Genomic DNA, 22,517 nt, shown 5'->3' on the forward strand with positions numbered 1-22,517 from the left:
TTTACCGAGCTGTCTTGTCTCTGTCTCCAGAGAGCAACCGTGATGTCTACTGTTGTTCCTGCTTCCTGTGCCTGACATCCTTCTCTCTTCGCACGGGACACGGTCCATTCCAAGAGGAGAAGGCAGACCTGTGTGATAGGGTCACCCTTTAAAGGAAGGCTCCTACTGAACTGAGTGAAAGTGATGGCTGGCATCAAAGAAAGCTGCAGATAAGCACTGGAAGTACAGGGGAACCCAAATTAGGACTATCCTGTGGTTTGTAAAGTCTACATTTCTAAAGCTACAGGAAGCAAGATTTTAATATTTTAGAGTCTTCACTAAAGGAATGTGAAAGCGGACTTAGCCTAGTTAATGAGAAATGAAATGGGGGGGGGTGTGCTTTGGAAAAGAGGAAAGACGATGGAATTAAATCCTTACATTGCATTTTTTAAGTCTCTAATGATACACTGTTGGATTCCAAGTTCCTCATCTGTAAAGGGGAGAACTGGAATAGAAAAATCTTGAAGATCCCCTCTATATTCTATGGCCAGAGTGCAGTCAATGGGAAATACCACCTCCCCCCCATTCTTGGTCTGAGGGCCACCTGGCTTTAATGCTGTTTTATCTATTTTAGGAGAAGCTCTAAAAGACATGTACAGATCATCCTCTTCAGAACACTGGCATGGAAAAGTGATTAATTCCTTTGGAGAAAGCTATGCAAAGCAGTAAATTCTCATGCATATGGAACCACAACTTTTTTAGATGTACTGATAGGGGCTATAGCAAGAGTGGCAGGCCCAGCTTGGGGCCAGGAAAGCTGTTATTTTCCTTTCAATTTCTCTGTTGACATTCTCACATCTTCTGCTATATTTTCCTTTGCATGCAGCCTAAAGCTCAGCAGGATTTTAAAGAAAAGGAATAGTACTTGTGGTAGGAAGGAGGGAGTGGATCCAGAGAAAAAGGAAGAGGCACATTTTGTGGCTTTCAGTTTTGAGAACTAAAAATCTACTTGCTCTTCTTCCTTCCTCCCACTTTCTAAGGTAGAGACCGGCATGGGGACAACAGTTGGAATTACATGCTAACCAGCTGATAAGATAGGAAAAAAGTTAGTCTAAAGTATTTTGGATTCCTGAAGCCTTTAGAACGGGAAGGCTAATTTTGTTCTCAGAGTCATGATCACTCACCAACAGCAAATGCCTTCCAAATATTATACTGGGCTGGCAGCTGCCTTATGCCCCAAGAGAGGCAGCAGGGAAGAAGAGTGGATCAAAAGAAACTGGACAGCCCTGCTCTGTGAAGAAAATGGCTGAGATTGGGACATGTATAGATATAGGCTTTAATTTAACTCACATTTTTAATTTATAAAACTGCTTCACATTAAAAGGTTAAAATTCATGTTATCTTCTTTGAATATAATAAAATTGCTTGCATTTCTTCTTGCCCACATTGAAAGCAAAAGCAAGGCTTCAAAATAAATTACAAAGGAAAAAGAAAAAAATTAGAATGCATGTCACTGCAACTGGATAATCAGTAAAAGTTAAGGATTTAATCTATGAACCAGAAGTGGTTAAGTTATAACTTGAACCTAAAGAAAACAGTATTTTCATAAATATTAATTACCACTCGGCTCGGTTTTGATTCAGTACTTTCAATGACCTCAAGATTCACAGTATGCTTTCTCTCTAGTAAAATGTTTTACCAAAACCCACACAACCTATGTCACATATACAGAAACCAACGACAAACTATGTGAATTCTATGTCCGGTCCTGCGCCAAACCTCACTTACAGGTCATTACAGACACAGATGAAAAAGCAGGCTGCCGCGGCTGCCATTAATAGACAATCTGGACTATTTTAAAAAAGCCAATCTACAAATAGCGGACCTATGTCGTACCACAGAGTGATGCTCGACACGGGCTTTGGGGCCAGGGATGAGATGTGAGCTCTGGCCCTGCCAGTCCTGGCTCTGTGGCCTTCTTCTTTAACCTCTCTGTGCCCCTGTGAACTCACTGCCAAAATGGACAGATTTAATAGTATGCATCACATATTGTAATGTGAGGTTTAAAAAGGATGACACATATAAAGGCCTAGCAAAATGCTTAGAACACAGAAGCCCTCAAAAATGCCAGTTAGTCATTCATTCATTCAACAAATAGCTACTGAACACCTACTTAATGCCAGGCACTGTTCTAGTCACTGGGGAAAAAAGCAATGAACAAACAGACAAAAATTCTTCCCCTGATGGAATTTATATCCTAGCAGAAAATACCACACTGAATAGTGCTTACAATTATTTACTATTAGAGCTAAACCAGTGGGTCTTAATGCCACTCAGGGTATATTTAGCAAAGTCTGGAAACATTTTTGGTTGTCACAACCTGGAGAGAAGGGGTTGCTGGTCGGCATTTAGTAGGTGGAGGCCGGGGATGCTGACATACAAACTACCCAAAATGTCAACAGTGCAGATGTTGAGAAACCCTGTTTTAAAGGCTATGTACGGGCTTGGTTAATCCTTAACAAGACCCTATGAGGTAGGAATTATAAATATGGTTATTTTGTTATTTTATAATAACCAATAGTACTTATATTTTATAGAGTATAATTATATAACACTTATAGTAATATTTATGTATTACAGTTTAATAATATTTATAAAGTTACATAAAATATACATACAGACACTTTAAAAGATACCTCAGTAGTGTGTATGTGTATTTAAGTTCAGATTTGGGATTTTACAAAATTGATTTAGAGTTTATTTTATAACCAATGGCTGTACCCTTGTGCCATTTAGATTTTAAAGGATTAACTTCTCCTGATTTGCGCTCACATGCTTATGGAGGTGATCTTTGTGCCACATTTGCACTGATTCAGATAACTGAACAAGGGAACAGGGTGGTAGACTAGAAACACCAGACCAAGAGTCTAGGGCTATAAGACCTAGCTTCATCATTTCACTGGCTGTGGTATCTTTGGGCAAGTCACTTAGCTTCTCTGGGCTAAGGTTCACCATCAGCAAAACATGGGGCAATAATGTCTTTCAGATCATGTGTGAAAGCGCTATGGAAATCACAATGAGCACTGCCACCACCCACCAAACCACTGACACGCACTGAGTGATCACTTTCTTTTCACTGCACACTGACTCATTCAATCCTCATCACGGCCTATGAGGTAAGCAGGTTGATTACTGCAAGTTGAAGATAAGGAAACATGGCACAGAAAGGTGGTAACTTGCCTGAGGTTACGAGGTCAGAAAGTGGCAGGACAAGGGTTCCCACCCAGGCAGTCTGGCTCCAGAGTCCATTCTCTTAACCAGCATGAGCCTCTTTGGCTGAGCTGTTATGTAACATTTTCCGGCCACACACTGACATGAGCAGTTTCAACTGGCCACAGCCCATATACTCCTCTTGATTTCTAAGAGTCACTCTGCTCTGTGTGCCGCCATGTTTACTCCCCACTCCTGACTAGCCAGCCAGTAGCATTGATCAAAGCAAAGGATGAAGTCTCATTTCTTTATCAAATTACTTTATTTCTTTTAAAGAGATAATATGTATATGCAATGCATGCATTAAACACAATACAAAATTCAAAGGTACGGAAGAGAATACAGTGACAATAATTCTCCTTCCTATCCTTGTCTCCCAGCTACCCAGTCCTTTTTACTGAGATGACCAGCATTACTAGTTTCTGGTAAACTATTCCAGAAATGTTCTATACAATATATATTCTTTTTCTAAAACAGTTAAATCACTTGTAGTAGACAAAGCATCCTATTTTGCAACCTGATTTTTTTCACTAAACAGTATTTTGGAGCTCAATCCATTTAGAGCTTCCTTCATTGTCTGAAGAGTATCTGTAATTTATTTAACGAATCCTGAACACATGAAAATTTAATGTATTTCTGATGGTCAACAATGTTATGATGACTATCTTATGAATGTATCATTTCTCACATTGCAAAAATATACTTAGGAATCATTAAGTCAAGGTGTATGTGCCCTTTACCATTTTATTGAAATAACTAAATCACTCTCTGGAGGGGTTGTATCACCTTATATTTCCACCTAAAATGCATGAAATCACCATTGAATTTTATTTTATTTCTCTATCATCAAACAATATATCCTAAAAATGTTTTATTTTTGCAATTTATAAAAATTTTATCTCATATTTTTAATTTGCATTTCTCTTATGATTAGATTGAGAATCTTTTCATGTGTTTCAAGAACCAACTGTATTTCTTTTGTCTATAAATGTTCTGTTCATATTCTTGTTTTGCTCAATCTCACTGTTTCTTTTTAGAGAGGAGGAGAGAGAGAGAGAGAGAGGGGAGAAAGTGGGGGAGGAAGAGAAAGAATCTTAAGCAGACTCCTTGCCCAGCACAGAGCCTGACGCAGGGTTCAATCTCACCACACAGAGATCATGACCTGAGCTGAAATCAAGAGCTGGATGCTTAACCAACTGAGACACCCAGGCACCTCTCAATCTCATTTTTATAAGTTTCTTTTTCTTAAGGAATTATAGAAGCTTTTTATGCAAGAAATAAACCTGTTGTCTATCAGTTGCAAGTACTGCTCCCCAGCTTATTTATTATTTGCCTTTGCAGTAATATCAGATTTGTAAATAGTGTTGATTTCCTCAATTCTTTTCTTTCATATCTTCTGAGTTTTATACTTAAAAATAAGGTCTTCTTCACTTGGAGAGAATTAAAAAAAAATCCATGTTTTCTTTTAGTACTTCTGTGGTTTTATTTCCAAGTTTAAAACTTTGAAAGACTGCAATTTATTTGGGTGGGTAGTATGAGTTTGGATTCAATTTTCTTGTTTTCCAGATGGCTTCCCAGTTGTCACAATAATTTCTGTTGAATAATCTATCTTTTTACCACTGATCTGGAATGACAACTTTATTACATACAAAGTTCTCATATTATTTTTATTTATTTCTTGTATTTCTGTTGGTCTTACAATCAATAAACAGATATTCTAATTACTGTGGTTCTATCATGTTTTACTATCTGGTAGAGGTAGTTGACCTTATTATTTATCTTTTCCAGAATTTTGCTGGCTCTTCTTTAGGAACTTAGAATCATCAATTGGTAATTTTGTTAGGATTGTGTTATATTTATAAATTAATTCAGGGAAAATTGATACATTTAGCATGCTGAATCTTCCCATCCATGGACATTGTACACTTTTGTGTTTGGTTCAAGTCTTTTAACCACCACCACCACCACCACCACCACCCAGCCCATCTCCCCTCAACCCCGTCTTTCAGTGGGCTACTGTGACATTTTTCAGTTTTTCATAGAGGTCTTCCTTTGTTACATTTATTCTTAGAGTTAGAATGTATTCCTATCTGGTTAATGTTATCACATATATGGTTTATTTCTAAACAGACACTGTAATAAAAACTGTTAGCTATGGCTTTATATAAAAAGTCATTCATTTTTGTTTTGGTTTTGGCTATGTTCTGAGTTCTTGAAACCTTAGCAAACTCAGGGTTGAAAATGTCACTGGGACCATAGCCGTATAACATACTTCTTTTAAACTCCTACTTAAAAAAGAAATACTAAAATGATTTAGCACAAGCTTATTAGATTTTTTAGAAATCTTTGCTTCATGTTAGCTTCATCTTAAATTTTGGGAATATATAGAGCTTAGTAGGGTTATATACATATTAACAATTTTTACTGAACTAAAAACACAAAACTTACCTCCTAAATTCATTCCAGCTTGAAGACATTTCTGAAGTCTGCAGGCAGGACAATTCTTCCGTCGAATTTTATCAATGATACAATCATTTCTTCCAGCACATAAATAGTTGTGTTGCCCTGAATAATAAAAAACAATTGTTAAAATAAAGACTACACTAATATAAAGTACTAATAAGTATAATCAGAATATGAAACTTCATCTCTCCTGCCCTGAAATTTTTTCTTCAAAAAAATAGAAGAGAAATAAGATTTACAAATAATATAGGCACAGGAATAGTCAGTTTAACACAGGTGAGATTTTAGATTACAGATAAGATTAATACAGTGTTTATTTCCAACTGACTTTCATATATGTAGAGTCATGCTCCCCTGCACTGAAATTTTTGGTAGCTGCCCAAGCTCTCTCAGGCAATGGTGCAATTTTCATTTAGACATCACGGCAGCAACAGAGTGAATTGTTCGAAGGCTCTCATGCAGTTATTTAAGCTGCTATGCCTGCTCACCATTTACACACAGGTGATTTCAGTGGGAAGACTTACAAATTATACAATTGTAAATGTTTAATTATTTCATACAGCAACTTAAAATATTCAGATGTGGGAATATGCCGAGAGAGAGGCATCTACTGGCAAAATGTGAAATTGTAGCCTAGCTCTATTATTCATTTATTTATAGCAAAGATTTACAGAACATCCACTAGGTACCAGGCACTGTCGATACAGCAATGAAAGAGACAGTCAAAAGTCCCTGCTATCATTAACTTTTATTCAACTGGGAGGAGACCATCAACAGTCAAGGTAATTAGGTAAAATACACAGATTTTGGATGGTCGTAAGTGCTAGGGAAGGGGCATATAGCATGGTAGAGGTTTGGGATGATGTTGACATTTTAAAAAGAGTATGGAAGGCCTTACTCAAAGATGCTTTAAATAAAGATCTGAAGGAAATGAAGGCACTGTGTGGACATCTTGGGGAGAAAATACACTACACAGAGGGAAAAGCAAATGAGGTAGGGGAAGGGTTGGGGAGGATACCTGGCATGTTTAAGGAACAGCCAAGTATGAAAGAACAGAAAGAATGAGTGGGAAGTAAGAGACAAGGAAAAAGAGTTAATGTGAGTCAGATTATACCGGGCCATAGTAAAGATATTATTTAAGACTTGGACTTTTACTTTGAGTGCAATGGGAAGCTTTAAGCAGAGCAATGACTTGATGTGATTTACATTTAGCACGATCACTTTGGCTACTATGTTGATAACTGACTCAACGGATGAAGACGCAGGAAGACCAGGGGTAGGAGGCTATCACTACAATCCAGGGGAGAGATGATGGCAGGTCAGGCCAGCGCGGTAGCAGTGACAGTGGTGAGAAGTGGTCAGAGTTTAGATGCATTATAAAGGTAGAACTGCTACTATTTGCTGATAGACCAGAAGAGAAAAGGGGAGTTAGAGGCATTAAGATTCTTGAGTTGAACCCTTAAGAAAAATCAAACTGCCATAAATTGAAACAGGGAAGACAGTAGGAGCACATGGTTTATGGGAAACTATGCCAATTCAGTTTTGGACATGTTAAGTTTGAGATGTTTGAGAAGTATCTACGTAGATATGCCAAGCCGGCAGTTAGATACACAGGTCTGGAGTCAGGAAGAGGTCTGGGGTGGAGGCGTAATCAGCTTGTAGTCATTATTTTAAGCCATGAGACTGGATGAGATCATATGGAGAGTGAGCACAGACTGGAAAGAGAAGAGGTCCGAGGACTGAGTCATGGGTCATTGAAAACATGCAGACAAAGGAGAGAGGGAGTTTCACTGATTGCTATAAAGCAGTGAACAGGCTCTAAAGCACTCCCTTCAGCTTAGGACTATCATGCTCCCTTGGTTGAGACTTACTAGGTAAATTACAGTAAATACTCAATAAAAATAATATGTGTTGCTTAATGTAATTGAAATAATTTAATCTAGAGCACATTCTCAGTAACATTATGGTAAATCTTAGTAATAATAACAGTAAACAGTACTAGAATAGGGAAATCTATCAAAGTAAAGAAATGAAAACTTATAATAATCTAATGACTTTTTAAAAAATTGGAGGCTCTTAGTGAATATAAGTAGGTATAGATAATTACACAAAGGCAATCAATACCCATGGTAAAGGCCATAACTGATTCATATAACAACATTTCATAATGCTGCACGGTATCTTAAGTCATTTGTTACCATTTTAAAAATAAAATTTTAAAAGCCCTATTATAGTACTATCTTATTTAAGTCCTACAAAACCCTATAATCTAGAAGGCGATTATTATTGCTGCTAATTGCTCACAAGAAAAAACTCATGCTAGCTCTAGTAATGTGGATTCCCCAAATGGTGGAATTGGAAGAATTCAGGAAGGCTGACAGTAACAGGGTGCCTGAAGGCCACAGTCTTTTTTAAACATCAATTTGCAGTATAATTTACTGGTAGTCCAACAGGATGCTAAAAGTGCTCTCTGGAACCAAGAAGCAAAGGAACATTATTTGAATGAGGACACTCTACCTTATCAGTCAGTATTTCCACTGGCAATGAGCATTATGTGCCTTTTGCATGGTGCAAAATTGAACACAAAACCATAGATTTATCTATAACTCACACTGAATTGAACAAACTTTAAAGTCCAAAGAGAAAACTAAGTGATTTTAATTGTTTTTTTTTTCAGTAAGTATTCATTGGGAACCTACTACGTGTGCAAGGCTGTCAAGCATTTGCATAAGTGGTTGGGGGTAATCTAAGTTTCTTTTCCACTTCTGTGAACGTGCAGTAAAATGTGACTAAGTCTCTTAGATTGCAGGCATATGAGAATGCATAAGAAATGACCAGTGCCTTCCGTATACACTAGAAGATTTTCTTCTTCGGTATTCAAAAACAGAAACTTCCAAAAGCTGGCATATTTCCATAAGGATTTAAAAAAATGAACACACCTTAAAAATCCATGTTACTATAATAGCTACAGGATAATTTCCTTCCTGCAGCAATATTTGAAATTGTGTACCTGGTTTCTACCAACCAGTGTGGTCACTGCCACCAATTCATCTTCCAAAAATAGGATGGGAGCATTGTAAGGGATTACTGCAGGAATGGCCTGAGAGTTTTCAGACAATTTCCCATCATTTATATTTTTAGTTGTACAAACATTAAAGATTTAAATTGCACCTTACACAAGTATGTATGTCCCATCCCTCAATCTATATTAAAACATCAAAGTAACAACAACAAAACCCACAATGAAAACAAGAGAATGCATCTGGAAGATCTAAAAAACTTTAATCATGTCTTATTTAAACACTGTGCTCTTCTACTACTAAGACTGCCAATCCTGAGTAAGTCACATTGCAGGCATTTTCAGGTAAACAATTTTCTATAATGCTAACATAGGGCAGACAACCAGAATGCTGGGGACCAGACAGTGGAGGCCTTGGATGATAAGTTAAGGAACTCAGATTTTATTCAGCAGGTGATGGGGTATCACTGAAGATGCTTGCTTGCAATATGTTGAGTTCAGAGCTGTGTTTTAGAAACATTAATCTGAAGGTGATACACTAAGTAGACAGAATGGAAATAGGGGACACTATTAACAGTCCACTTGAAAGTTCTCAAAGATGGTCCCTATGCAAATTAGTAGCTGTATATTTGTCAGACTATATAGCAACAGGAATAATCCCGTGGTTAAAAAGAATCTTGGTGATAAAGGAAACAAAGATTTCTCATTCAAATTACATGTCCGTTATGGGGAGAATTCCCGTTCTGGTAGTGGCAGAACAGCTTGAATCAGATAAGCCTCCTACAGATAACAATTATAAACTGTCCACAAAAGGAGAGAAATATTTGAAGGCATTGGGGAGCAACCAAAAGCAGGCAGAACCTGGAAGGAAATGGACTCCTGAAAAAAAAAAAAGAGAATCACCATAGACAAGATTCACCTTTGAACAGCTCTTTCCTTGAGGACCTGTATTCTACCCAGTGCAGGGTAGATAGAAACCAAGCCAAATGCTCAATCTTACTAGCTTCAGAAGGCAGAGAACAGATTTAGGGACTGTTAGGGCAGCTAGAAATTGAAGAAAGATATTCTGGAAAGAAGGGTGTCATAGGGGGATGGAAGTAGATAAAATGTACGTATTAACTCCCCTCAAATTCTTGGTTGACCCCTAAACTGAACATGAAACTTCAAAGAGTCCGGGGGTGAAACAATTTAAAGTTGAAAGGGCTGAGCAGATTATTTCAGCTGCTGCCCATCACAAAAAGTTTGAATCCCCCTAAATCAGAAGGACTCATTAAATACCTCAGGCTTTCCATTGTAATACTAGGACTGAGGTGTTTACCCTAAGGTTAAAGGCACAACTAAAATAGACCTATCTTATAAAAGTTTAAAGCAAAGGCTTGACAATTTCAAGATCTATCAGAAATGTAACTGACTACTAGAACAAAACTCAATACTCTTTGGAGAAATATAACAGAATCTGGATTCTCCAAGAATTCTATAATACAATAATAACCATTAGAAATATTTAAAAACAGAAAAATATGAACCAAAGTCAATAGAAAAATTAATCAGTAGAAACAGATCCAGAGGTTGGAATTAATAGATAAGGATTTAAAAACTGATATATTAGACTGTCTAAAAAAATATGATTAATATGAGTTAAGCAATATAGACTATCAGAAGAGGTTTGGAAACTATAAAAACAAAATAAACAAAACCAAATGGACATTCAGGAACTAAAAAATATAGTATCTAAAATAAAATATTTATTGGTTAGAATTAACAATATATTGGGCACTAAACAAAAATGGGTTATTGAAATTAAATAAATATAAGTAGAAATCATCCAAACTAAAGAACAAAGAAAAAAAATTACAGTATAAATGAACAAGGCACTAACAGCCTGCAGGATAGCATTAAGTAATTTAATATGTGTGCAGTTGGAATCCCAGAAAGAGAGAGAAAATAGGTCAGAAAACTATGTGAAAATTTATAAATTTGATTAAAGCACCGACTTGAAAATCTAGAAAGCTTAGCAAATGCCCCCTTTAAAAGATAAATACAAAGAAAAGCACTATAGCACAATATAGTTTGCTGAAAAAGAAATATAAAAATAATTATAAGCAGCCAGAGCCAAAAAAATTACGTTACACAAAAGGGAACAAGGAAAAGAGTAATACCTGATTTCATATCAAAGCAATTGAGGCCAGAAGACAACATATAATATCTTTAAAGACCATCAACCCAGAATAACCAATGAAAATACCTCTCAAAAATGAAGGTTAAATAAAGACATTTTTGGATAAACTAAAGCTAAGGGAATTTGTTGCTAGTAGAATCACATTATAAGATATGAAAAAGGAAGTTCTCTTTGCTGAAGGAAAATGATAGCAGATAGAAATCTGGATGTACTGAAAAGAAAGGCAAGAACTGGAAATGATAGATGGTAAAATGTAAAAGAAATTTTCTCTCTTTCTAAAAATTATTTAAAAGTCAAATGATTGTTTAAAGAAAAAAAGAATAAAAATGTATTATGGGATTTATAAAATATGTATGAGTGAAATATCTGAGAACATAGCAAAAAGAAGAAGGGATATAAATGAAAATTTACTGCTGTAAGCTTCTTACATTATATGTAAAACAGTATACTAGAAATTAATTCAAGGTAGACAGTGATAAGTCAAGAGTACATCCTCTTATCCCTAGAGCAATGGTTCTCAAAGTATTGTCCCTGGACAAGCAATATCAACACCACATTAAGAACTCATCAGAAATTTAAATTTACAGGTCCGACTCCAGACCTACTAACTCAGGAACTCTAGAGTGGGACCTAGAAAAATGTGTTTTATATAACCCTTCAGGTGATTCTGATGCACATTAATGTTTGAGAGACTACCTGAAGCAGCCACTAGAATAATACCACTAAGAAGTGTAGCTCAAGAGACAGCAGAGATATAAAATGGCATACTAAAATGTACTTAACCTAAAAAAATACGGAGAAGGAAAAACAAGGGAACAAATAACAGAGGGAACAAAAGGAAAACAAACACCAAAGTAACAGATATAAATCTAATATAGCAATAATTACATTAAATGTAAATGGTCTAAACACTTTGATTAGAAGTCAAAGATGGTGGACTGGATAAAAAGACTGATACACGTGTTAAGGTGCATTTTAAATACATACTCACGACAGGTTGAAGGTTAAAAAATGGGAAAATATATACAATGTAAAATGTAATATAAGAAAGCTGATGCAGCTATATTAAAATCAGACAAAGTAGACTTCAAGACAAAGAGTATCACCAAAGAAACAATGTCATTTTATGATGATTAAATTAACAGATAACAACCTAAATATAAACTGCATCTCATAGCAGAGCTTCAAAATATATCAAGCAACTATCGACAGAACTAAAAGGAAAAAAGATAAATCCAAAATCACAGTTGGAAATTTAAGAACCCTTCTCTCAGAACAATTTCTCAGAACAATCACCATCTATCTAGAGAAACAGTAAAGATATAGAAGATTTGAACAATATTATCAAACACCTTGACCCAATTAATGTTTAGGTCACACAATTACACAGTACACATGTTCAAGTGCTCATGGAACATTCACTGAGATAGAGCATATCTTGAGCTATAAAACAAGTGTCAAATTCTAAAAGGATTAAAATCATGCACAGTATGTTTTCTCATCACAAAGGAACTAAATTAGAAGTCAATAACAAAATAGCTAAAAAAGCCACACATACTGGAAAATTAAGCAACACCCATCTAAATAATTTATGGGTCAAAAAAGAGATCAAAATAGAAATACTGAATATTTCAAACTGAATGATAATGAAAACTCAACATATCAAAATTTGTTGGATCCAGCTAAAGCAGTACTTACAAAAGAATTTTTAGCTTTATATAGTTGTATTAGAAAAAAGAAAGGTTTAAAATTGATGATCTAGGATTCTACCTTAAGATGCTAGAAAAAAAAAATAGAAACTAATCCTGAAGCAAATAGAAGGAATGAAATACAGTGTAGAAATCAATAACAAAGAAAAAATACAAGCAATAGAGAAAAATCAACAAAGCCAAAAGGTGGTTCTTTGTAAAGCCTAATTAATTAGGCAACAGCAGATAGGCTGGGAATTCTGTTCCATGTCCTCTGACTGTCTCCCCTTGGGCCCTAGACTGATGGAGCAGCCGCCATAGTGAATACTGTGAGTCTCATGGCACAGAGGCTGGAAATCTAATGCTCCAGCCCAGAAAGGACAATTCACTATTCATTGCTCAGATCTAGTCCAATGATCCCACTCAACCACAAGGAAGGCAGGAACTGGAATCCTACCTTGTGCCCAGAAGGCAAAGAGCTGGAAATATATGGGGAACCTCTCTGAAGACTACCTCCATGAAGGGTAAATGAGAACATAAAATTCAGTCTTTATATTAGTTCTTCTCAAAGTATTAGAAGATTTACATAATTGCTTTTTTTTTGAACAAATTAATTTTAATAGAAAACACTGAGAGCTCTTTCCATAAATAACTGAACTTTTCTAAATGTTAATGAGAAGCTACTAGTGTGCAATACATTTCCTTTTAAAAGAAAATAAGCACCTATGGACTATTTTAATAAAGAATGTAGTCCAGTGACCACCCCAAGTCCCCAAACCCCCAGCTTATTTTATCAATGGTAGTACACTAATACGCACATGTATTCAAGAATTTGTATCGAAAAAAAAAAAGACACTAAGTAAATTAAAAACTTATAGGGGAAATGCAAATGTCTCACAATTTTCAAATAGATTATAATTATTTTTCTTCATAAAAATTTAGAGAAAGTTCCATCTGGCTAGTTCATAACAAGCACTGTAATAGATAGTCCAAAGAAAAAAATGTTCATTTCCACAACACGGAGGGAAATAAAAGCTTAAAGTAAACAGGCTATGCTTTGAAAATTCCAAAATATTTCTTTAAATTAAAACTTTTGTACAAAATTGCTGAACATCCATCTATGACACTCTATTAGGCACTCCGAAGAACGATACAGCACAAACATCATACTTCCTGGCCCTCAGTTGCTACTGAATAAAAGAATGAAGGGATGAATATAAACATACTGATAAATTCAATCACGTACAACATTCAGAACTTAAATGTTCCTACAGTACGTTGTATATAGACAAACCTACAGTAATGAATGTTCACGGAAGGCCTACTGACTCCTAGGTAGCTGACTTTCACAAAAGATCCATGCATACAAATCTTTCCTGCTTATCTCCAGCATCATACCTTTCAGACTCTCCTACACACACACAACAATGGAAAAAAGAGCTCTCAGGATTCACTAGGAAGCAGCAGAGAGTTCTGTGAAAGGCAAAGCTTAAACCAGGGTCAGAATCCCACAGAGGATGACAGTGCCTTCCTGGTGTCCTAGGTCCCAAGTAATTTCCCCATGCGGCTCACATCGTGCTCCACTGAAGTTGGTTAGGTAGCCATGACAGAGCCCCTTGCATGTAAGAGCATCTTGTTTTAAGAACGAAATCTGTTCAGTAGGGCTCAGGGAACTTTAGTCACTCATCCATCTGTGCGTACTAGCTTAATGTACCTCCTGCCTGAGGAAGTGGCAGCTTTTTGAGGAAAAGGCAGTCATTCTAGAAAACAGAAAGCCACCAAGGTTAGAGTAAATCTGGATGGGGTACTGGGAAGCTTAGTTAGTACATACGTAATATAAATTCACGGACTTACAGACAAACCAGAAGTACTCAGATCAAACGGAAAATGCCCATGGACTTTAAAAAAGCTGAGTTCAAAGATTTAAAAAACAAATCAACAGTTTCCCTATTGTTCTCAACTATGGTATTGCTTCTAACTGGAAAATAATTCAGAAAGTGCCTAAAAATTAACAACATTGTTTTAAAAGTTACTGAACTCAAGAAAAATTGTCTTTTAAAATTTTCAATTACTTTGAAATCAAGAACCAAGTTTTTGTTGTACTTGGGCTGGTCCCAAATGAGAAAATACAGATTGGATGACATATGGGTCTTGCCTTAAAGCATCAATAATGCTAGAATGGAAAGAGTGGAAGCATGGAAGGCAGCGGGGAGGAGATACAGTGGGAAGGGCACAGCTTTGTCGCCAGACGCACCTGGGTCCCAGCCCTCCCTCAGTCAATAGGGAGCTGTGAGATGCTTGGCCAAGTTACTTGACTTGTTCTGAGCCTCAGCTTCCTGATCTATAAAACGGACATAGTAACACCTGCTTTGTAGGTTGTCAGATGGATTCAAATTAGTATATATAAAACAAGAAGCACAAAGCCAGGCCCGAGGTAAGAACTAAAAAAAAAAAAAAAATGGTGATAGTGATGTTGCCCTTTTTTTTTTGGTTAGCTCGGTCTGAAAAAAAAAAAAAAAGTAGAATGAGAAAATCCAAAGAACAAACATAGCCAACTCTTAATTAAATATGTCAGTGAGGAACTTCCTGTGGGAAGAGACTATCACCACTGAGTAAGGAACACCTGTAGATGAAAAGAGCCCACTTGAGATGAGATGGATATCATTCGGCTCTGATCTCATCTTCAAACCTTAACTTTTTCAACAAGCTGGCAAGCGTGTGAGAGTGGGGAACGATATCCTTAGGGTAAACACAGGACAGAAAGCTGGGACTCTACTTCCTTTTAAGGGTATTCTGATCTTATTTTGTGGACCAGGTGTCTTCTCCCTCTGAGGGCAGGACCGATGCTCTTTCCTCTGGGTGCCTGGGGCCCTCCTGTCTGGCCGGCACGCTCCATGGCTTCCTAGACAGGTGGCCCTGCTCCTGCTCGGATCTGTCTGCAGCTCAGCTAAGAATTCTAGACAAGGGCCCAAGACCAAAAGAGTGATGTAAGACTCTGGAAAGTTACAACTTCCTTGTAAAATTGCTCCTCATATGCTCTACCTGTTTTCTAGTGTTACTTAATATCAAAACTCTTAAAAGTAAGTAGGCACACATTTTAAAAGCAAAACATGGTCCATTCCCTCCACAAACTTTCTAAAAGTTGGACATGGCTGGGGAAACTTAAATGACTAAGATAAATCATGTGGGATCGATGTTGTATGACTTTAAAGAAGGAAGTGATTATACTGGGGAGAGAGGGATGAGGAAGGCTTTGTGCAGAAAGCAAGCATCTGAGGTAAGCCTCGAAGAATGCTGTGGACTTGAAAGATGGAGAGGACAGGCACACAAGCATCCCAGGCAAAGGACGGGGGCAGGGAACAGCAGAAACACAGTTAAATGTGTGGTGAGCAACTGGTCTGGTCAGTTGAGGCCCAGGAAGACAGGGGTATAGAGAAGGAACAAGCTATATCCACATGTTCTGGTGACCGGACGACATCCAGGGAGCTGTCAACAGCATGAGGGCTCCTGAGCCCTCTCTTCCAGGTTTTAGATGCACTCATCCACGTAACTCAGTGGGCGTCCCCACCTGAAGGTCTCGGACACATCAGATCCTCCATGCTCACAAATCAAGTGTAATGTGCCCACCCCACAGGCAGCCCTCTTCCGGTCTCTTATATTTCCCTACCCTTAAAGCTATAGCCAGTTATTAGAACCAGAAGCTCCAGGGTCATGCTTGATTTACACCCCACCTACCTCCCCACAAACTCCTGCAATCCTCTATATTCAATTGGCTATGAGATCCTGATGATTCTCGGCCCTGAGTTTCTCTTGAATCCTATCTATGTCTGTCAGTACTTTCTCCCCGGATTTTAGCCTCTCTTGGTTAAATTTCTGCATTACAGAGTTTGAATCCTTGCTTACTATCTGTGTGACCTGAGACAAGTTACTTAACCTTTTTGTACATCAGTTTCCTCATTTGTTAAATAGGAATTATCAAAGTGCCTATCTCATGAGTCATCGGGAAGATGAATACACCATATAAAGTACTTAGAATAATCCCCGGCAGCCAGTAAGGATCCAGTGAATGGTAGTTGTTATCATGATATTATTGCTGTTATCATATATTATTGCATATTATTATTATTGTAACTAGACTACCCTGCCTCTACCATGTCCCTACTTCTTTTTTTTTTTTGAAGATTTTATTTATTTTATTTATTTATTTGACAGAGAGAGACAGCCAGCAAGAGGGGGAACACAAGCAGGAGGAGTGGGAGAGGAAGAAGTAGGCTCCCAGCAGAGCAGGAAGCCTGATGCGGGACTCGATCCCAGGACCCTGGGATCAGGCCCTGAGCCGAAGGCAGATGCTTAATGACTGAGCCACCCAGGCGCCCCCATGTCCCTACTTCTAAATCAAATGATTATTAAACATTAATTTGAAAGCTGTCTGAAAGAAATGAACTCTAACATAGCTCTCAGTATCTAAGAACACAAAGTGAAGAGCTACCCTGGTTGAAATGGCCATGAGGGGATACCCTCCCTGGTGCTGCTCCCTATTTTGCACCTGCTAGTGACCCAGAAGGCACTGTGCTGCAAACCTAGGGATCCTCTGAGCACCATTCAGAGCCGTGCGCCTCCACCATACAGAGAGCTGCGCAGTGATCCTTTGGAATCACAAATCTGATCATTTCATCCTTCTGATTAAAGGCCTTCTAGCGCTCTTCACTCTCTAAACTTCCAAGTTCAAACTCTTACATATCTTATTCAAAGTGACACTGAGCCATTGGGGCACAAAGAGGGGAGGCAGGCTGACAGGCAGAGCTCAAAGACATGCTCAGCAAAACTTAGTGCTATTTCAGGAGAAGTAAGCAAAGCTGGGATCAGAGGCATTTGATACTGTAACACTGGACTGTTTTTTCTACTGGTGTTTTATTTATGGTGCTTTTATTGTCATTTGATTGCTATTATGACCTGTATGACAGACATCGTATCTGGTGGCTTATTTTAACAAACTGGAAAAATTCAGAAGAATGGTCACTTGGCGTATTTGTATCTCTGTTCACAGGGACAAGCATATAGGTTGGTCTGGAATTACAAACCATCCTTAGAGACATCCTAAAGCTGCAGATGGGTAGCGCAGGGTGTGGCGAGCATCCCCTGCCTGTCTGACCCGGGCTCATGGTCAGTCGTAGGGCTGTGGCCACACCAGTGGTACATCTTCCTGTTACTTCTTTGCTTTGACCTTAGGAAGGAGTCCGATTTCTGCTTCACTCTGCCTCAACTACTTTCATATTCAGTGATATCTAGGGATACACACACCCCCTTCAATTCCGCAGCAATGTCCTGCTCCTCTAACTACATCTGGAAAAATCCACTACCCTCTCTTATTCTTCCATGGGAGCCAGGCCATAAGCATGGCTGATTCCAAATCAAATACTGGAGTTCTCAGGTAAAATTAGACATGGAAAGAACCAGGTTCTAGAAGCCCTAGTAACATGCTGAACACCTACAAATACCTTTCTGAATCTTTGTTAAAAGATGCACAAAGAAGGAGGTAGTTGAACTCAATCTGAATAGCAGGCATTTAATGGGACAGGGGATGAAAGTGAGTCTAGACTGAACAGAATGCCCCAAGTCGTACATCTAAAAAACCGACTTATCATGACACTTTGGGAGCACAGCCCTTTACAAATGGGGGACTGACTGAAGAAAGTAAGGACACACCAAACCTGACATCTGCCCCTGCCCCAGCAACCAGACCCTTTCCCAACCCCCTAAAGAAGCTGTGCCCGGGGCCTCAGGTTGGGCCTCCAGAAGGGAACACTTCGATCCCTCTGAGCCCTGTTGATATTTTCTTCCGGGGGAGATAGCTCCACGGACACCACACTTCAGGTCTCTATCTCCTTTACTCACTCTGCCGTCTCTATCTCCTTTACTCACTCTGCCGTGATTAGTAAGCCTGAGAAGGATCAATCTGACTTGTTGGCCTCAGCATCTTCCTCTTAGGGGAGAAGTCCCTCAGGGAGCAAGGGCAGCCTCTGGTCTTGAGGAGGCCTGTCATACTCCAGGATTGTCTGCACTGGTATCGAACGCTGGGGCTCAGATAGCAGTCTCCCCCTTTTTTGCTCTTACCACAAAGCCACATCCTTCAACTTATTTACCACCCCCCCGCTAAAAGTTGATATTTTATCCACGACCAGCTACTGCTTTATTTCTTAATTTGTTCACCATCCAGGTAGGGAGACGTGGTGCTAGTTGATAGGTTTCTTAGCGATACAGACAGAAACCCATACCAGCGTCTCTGAGACTCAGATCTCCATAATAGGGATGCGATAGCAGGTGGGTTTGCCCAATGTGCATCCTGGGACAAAGATCTTATGGTCCTTCTCCACCTACCTCCATGGAATCTTGCTCCCCAATTCCTGACTCCCCAGATCTGCCACATGTTAAAAGGCAGGGAACCCAGAGAATATATGGTCATAGGAGAATCCAAATGTCAGGGTGCAAACCTCTTGACAGTTAAGACATATTTTTAGATCCTCTTCTGTGATTGTTTTCATTTTCCTTTTAAAAAACAATCTATCAGGGGCGCCTAGGTGGCACAGCGGTTGGGCGTCTGCCTTCGGCTCAGGGCGTGATCCTGGCATTGTGGGATCGAGCCCCACATCAGGCTCCTCTGCTATGAGCCTGCTTCTTCCTCTCCCACTCCCCCTGCTTGTGTTCCCTCTCTCGCTGGCTGTCTCTATCTCTGTCAAATAAATAAATAAAATCTTAAAAAAAAAAATCTATCAGAGATTTCACCAAAGGAGCTCATTTTCCTTTAAAATTTTATTTTCGCGCTTACCACACTATGTGAAATGCAATTTTCTTTTTCACGCCTTGAAACTACAAGAGAGTTTAACTAAAAGGGGGCAGAAATGAATCACATAGTTTAATATTTATCACTATCTTTAAGATACATCGCTAAATAATTTGTTATATGCCCAAAGCCATTAACGAATCTGATGGTTTTGTTGTTGCTGTTACTAAAACCTGGGAACTTTGTGCTTTAGCAGAAAACCAAACTTTTTGAGTCCTCTTTACCTTCACTACCCCTGATGGATACTCTAGAAGATCCAGACTTTATGTATAATGTAGTTTCCCTTTTTCTGAAAAAGGCATTAATTTTCAGAAAGGCAATTTTACCAAATCCCTTTTAGAATTAACTTTTTGCTTAAATTTCTTTCTCATTTTTTAAAGGTCCATTTGTTACCCTGCTGGAGGATTTTTTTTTTTTTTTTTAAAGCAGTTGACAACTGCCCAGCAACAGCAGCCTGTGTTTGCAGTCACTATTTTGGGCTACATCACATGTCACTTACATAACCTTGTTTAACTGCTCTTGAACTGGTTTGAACAACCTGGGAAACAGATTAGGGCGGTCCCAGCAAATTCCCTCATTGCAGATTCTGATGGGTGATTTCCCATCCCCCCTGCCCCCATCTTAAAATGTTGTACAGTGAACAAGACGGGGTCCGACAAGAACTGGTTATTCATTGTTAGAGCCAGCTAAAACATTTGATAATTAACTTCTTCTGCTCAGTTTAAACCAGTCTGGTCTGCCCATAATAAACCAATGAACAATGATCCCCTGCTGCTGGGGTTTATGAGTGAGCCTGGATTAACATGCTTTAAAATGCCAGGGGCCGGGCGGGGGTGGGGCGGCTCACTTGAGAAATAAGTATAGGTTGCCTCTGCCACCTTTACACACAATCTTCTGAAGTTATGTTTTGAGGAATCTAAGATTTTAATTTTGAAGTCAGATTGGACTTATTTTTTTCCCTGCGGTGTTTTAAGAGTTCTTCCCATGTGGGTAAGCACTAAATTCCCAGATAAACATTCTTCTTGGTGTGAAAGGTGTTAGGTTTTCATTTAAAAAAATACGTATATAACTTCTAATTATCGTGACTTAAATTTTAGGCACTCTGTATATTTTGGGGAAGGATAATCAGAGAAAATATGTGACACAAGCCAAGTGCAGTAAGGTTTTAACCTTGAGAGAAGTGTATTATGATGTGCAATAAGAAAAGACAAGTATGTTATTGACGAGGAACAAGGAACATTTTTTCAGGAGTGACTTACGTCCTACACATATTCGGTAGTAGGAATTTAACATAGTTGTACTTCACTATTCAAAAACATCTGTTATCTAGATAAACTTTCTTTTAAATAAGTTATTCAGGGCACTGGGCAGGGAATCAACATTTGTTGAATTCCTATTACGTGACAGGTGCTTTACCAATCATCTAATTTAATCCTTAATTTAAAAATCCTATGGGATGTGGGAATGAATCCTAGGAGACTGGTCATATGTTCTGCATTTTGTCAATGAAGACACACAGAGAGGTTAAATCACGTGTCTAGCTTAGCTGGGATTGGTACTTGGTGCTCTTCATTACAGCATTCACTGTTTCTATGGCTCCATACATACTAGAAGTATCCTTAAGATATTTACACCCAGGTGGTAAAATGGAACAGAAAGAGAATCTTTGCATCAAAAGACACTTAGGCTACCATATAGGGATAACTTGTATACTAAAATATTAGCTACTCTAACTGACATTTGGGAAATGGCATGAATTTAGGCCTCTGTACAAGTCTAAGCCTCAAATGGTGTTACATACGATGGCAAACTTAACATACTGCTTATCCACCACCTTTTCCTGGTCCAAATGCACCTGTAAACCCCAGAACCTGAAGCAAACATATTCACAGTCTTGCAGAACTGAATCCTGTGTGGTGGGTTCTTAATGATGAGATGTCATTCACTTCTGCCCAACCAGCAAATTCCACCAAGATCTTAAAAGTAGAAATGAGGTCTGGCAGAGAGAAGGAAGGGGTCTTGTTCAACCTCCCTGGCCTCAAACTATTTGTTAAGATTTGAAGGTCTCAACACAGCTCAGTGGGTCCTTATTTGCCATCTGAGGCATAGCCTGGTTCCTAATCACCCTTCTAGCTCTAAACCCAAATGAAACCCAGATGAGAGTTGTCTTGGTAACAGAGAATGATTGTATCATAAACTCACACTGACAATCAAAATTTTTGCTAGAAAAGAAATTATGAAACTTTTTGATATGAGGTTGTTTTGCTCACACACACTAGACAAATTTGGGTATATAATGATATAACGGCATGTGCATGGTACAGAATTGAAGCATTATTACGGCTCATACGACATAAAGGTTCTGTCTCCACTATCCTCTGGCCACCCAGTTTCCTTCCCCAGAGGCATCCACTATTATCAATGTCTTTGTAGCATTCCAAAGGTTTTCTAGGACACATGTTTTTTAAGCATAGTGAATACGTTCTGTTTGTTGAGTTAGGCACTATTAATTCAATATGTCTACTTGTTATTTTACTAATTAACTCAACAAATAATTATTGGGTGGCGATTACTTGCCAGTTATTGTGATCGGCACGGGGGCTGAGAGATAAAAAAGGCAAAATCCCTGTCCTTGAGGGACTCATACATGGTTCAGTGTGGGAGACAGGGTCAGAAGCAAATCGAACGCTGGAGCAAGAACGGCATGTGGGCAGAGGGCTAGAAGAACATAAGAGAGGAAGGACTGCTGTTTCAGAAGTCAGAAAAGGCCTCCTAGGAAAAACAACACTGGGCCAGCTTCTTGAGGACTGTTCGTTGGATGGACAGGGAGAGAAGTTTTCTAACTAGAGAAACAACATATTAAAAAGTGGATGCTGTCAAAGGGTATTATATACAAGGATGGGAGAGCTTGGTGTGGCTGGAGCATAGGGAGCATATGTGGAGGCAGTAAAAAGAAGACTGTGAGGATTTGCCACACCATGCCACGTAGGCTGGCTACAGATCTTTAGGCAATGGGGAAGCCAGTCAGGTCTAATTTGTGTTTTAGGAAGTTCACAGGGGCAGCTCAGCAGGAAATAT

At 38.5% G+C, this 22,517-nt stretch overlaps 1 protein-coding gene across 6 annotated transcripts in view; it reads right to left on the reverse strand.

Annotated features, from left to right (window-relative positions):
- NR3C2 (nuclear receptor subfamily 3 group C member 2) overlaps positions 1–22,517 on the reverse strand; it is a 323,767-nt gene that overhangs the window by 92,019 nt on the left and 209,231 nt on the right. For all 6 annotated transcript variants that reach the window (XM_087866499.1, XM_087866500.1, XM_087866498.1 and 3 more), the window contains exon 4: positions 5,698–5,814. In XM_087866499.1, coding sequence (XP_087722625.1) covers positions 5,698–5,814 — 117 coding nt within the window. The remainder of the gene's footprint in view (positions 1–5,697; positions 5,815–22,517) is intronic.

The sequence above is a fragment of the Ursus americanus genome, chromosome 13, assembly GCF_024610735.1.
Source record: "Ursus americanus isolate L20-20 chromosome 13, mUrsAme1.1.p, whole genome shotgun sequence".
Taxonomy (NCBI): Eukaryota; Metazoa; Chordata; class Mammalia; order Carnivora; family Ursidae; genus Ursus; species Ursus americanus.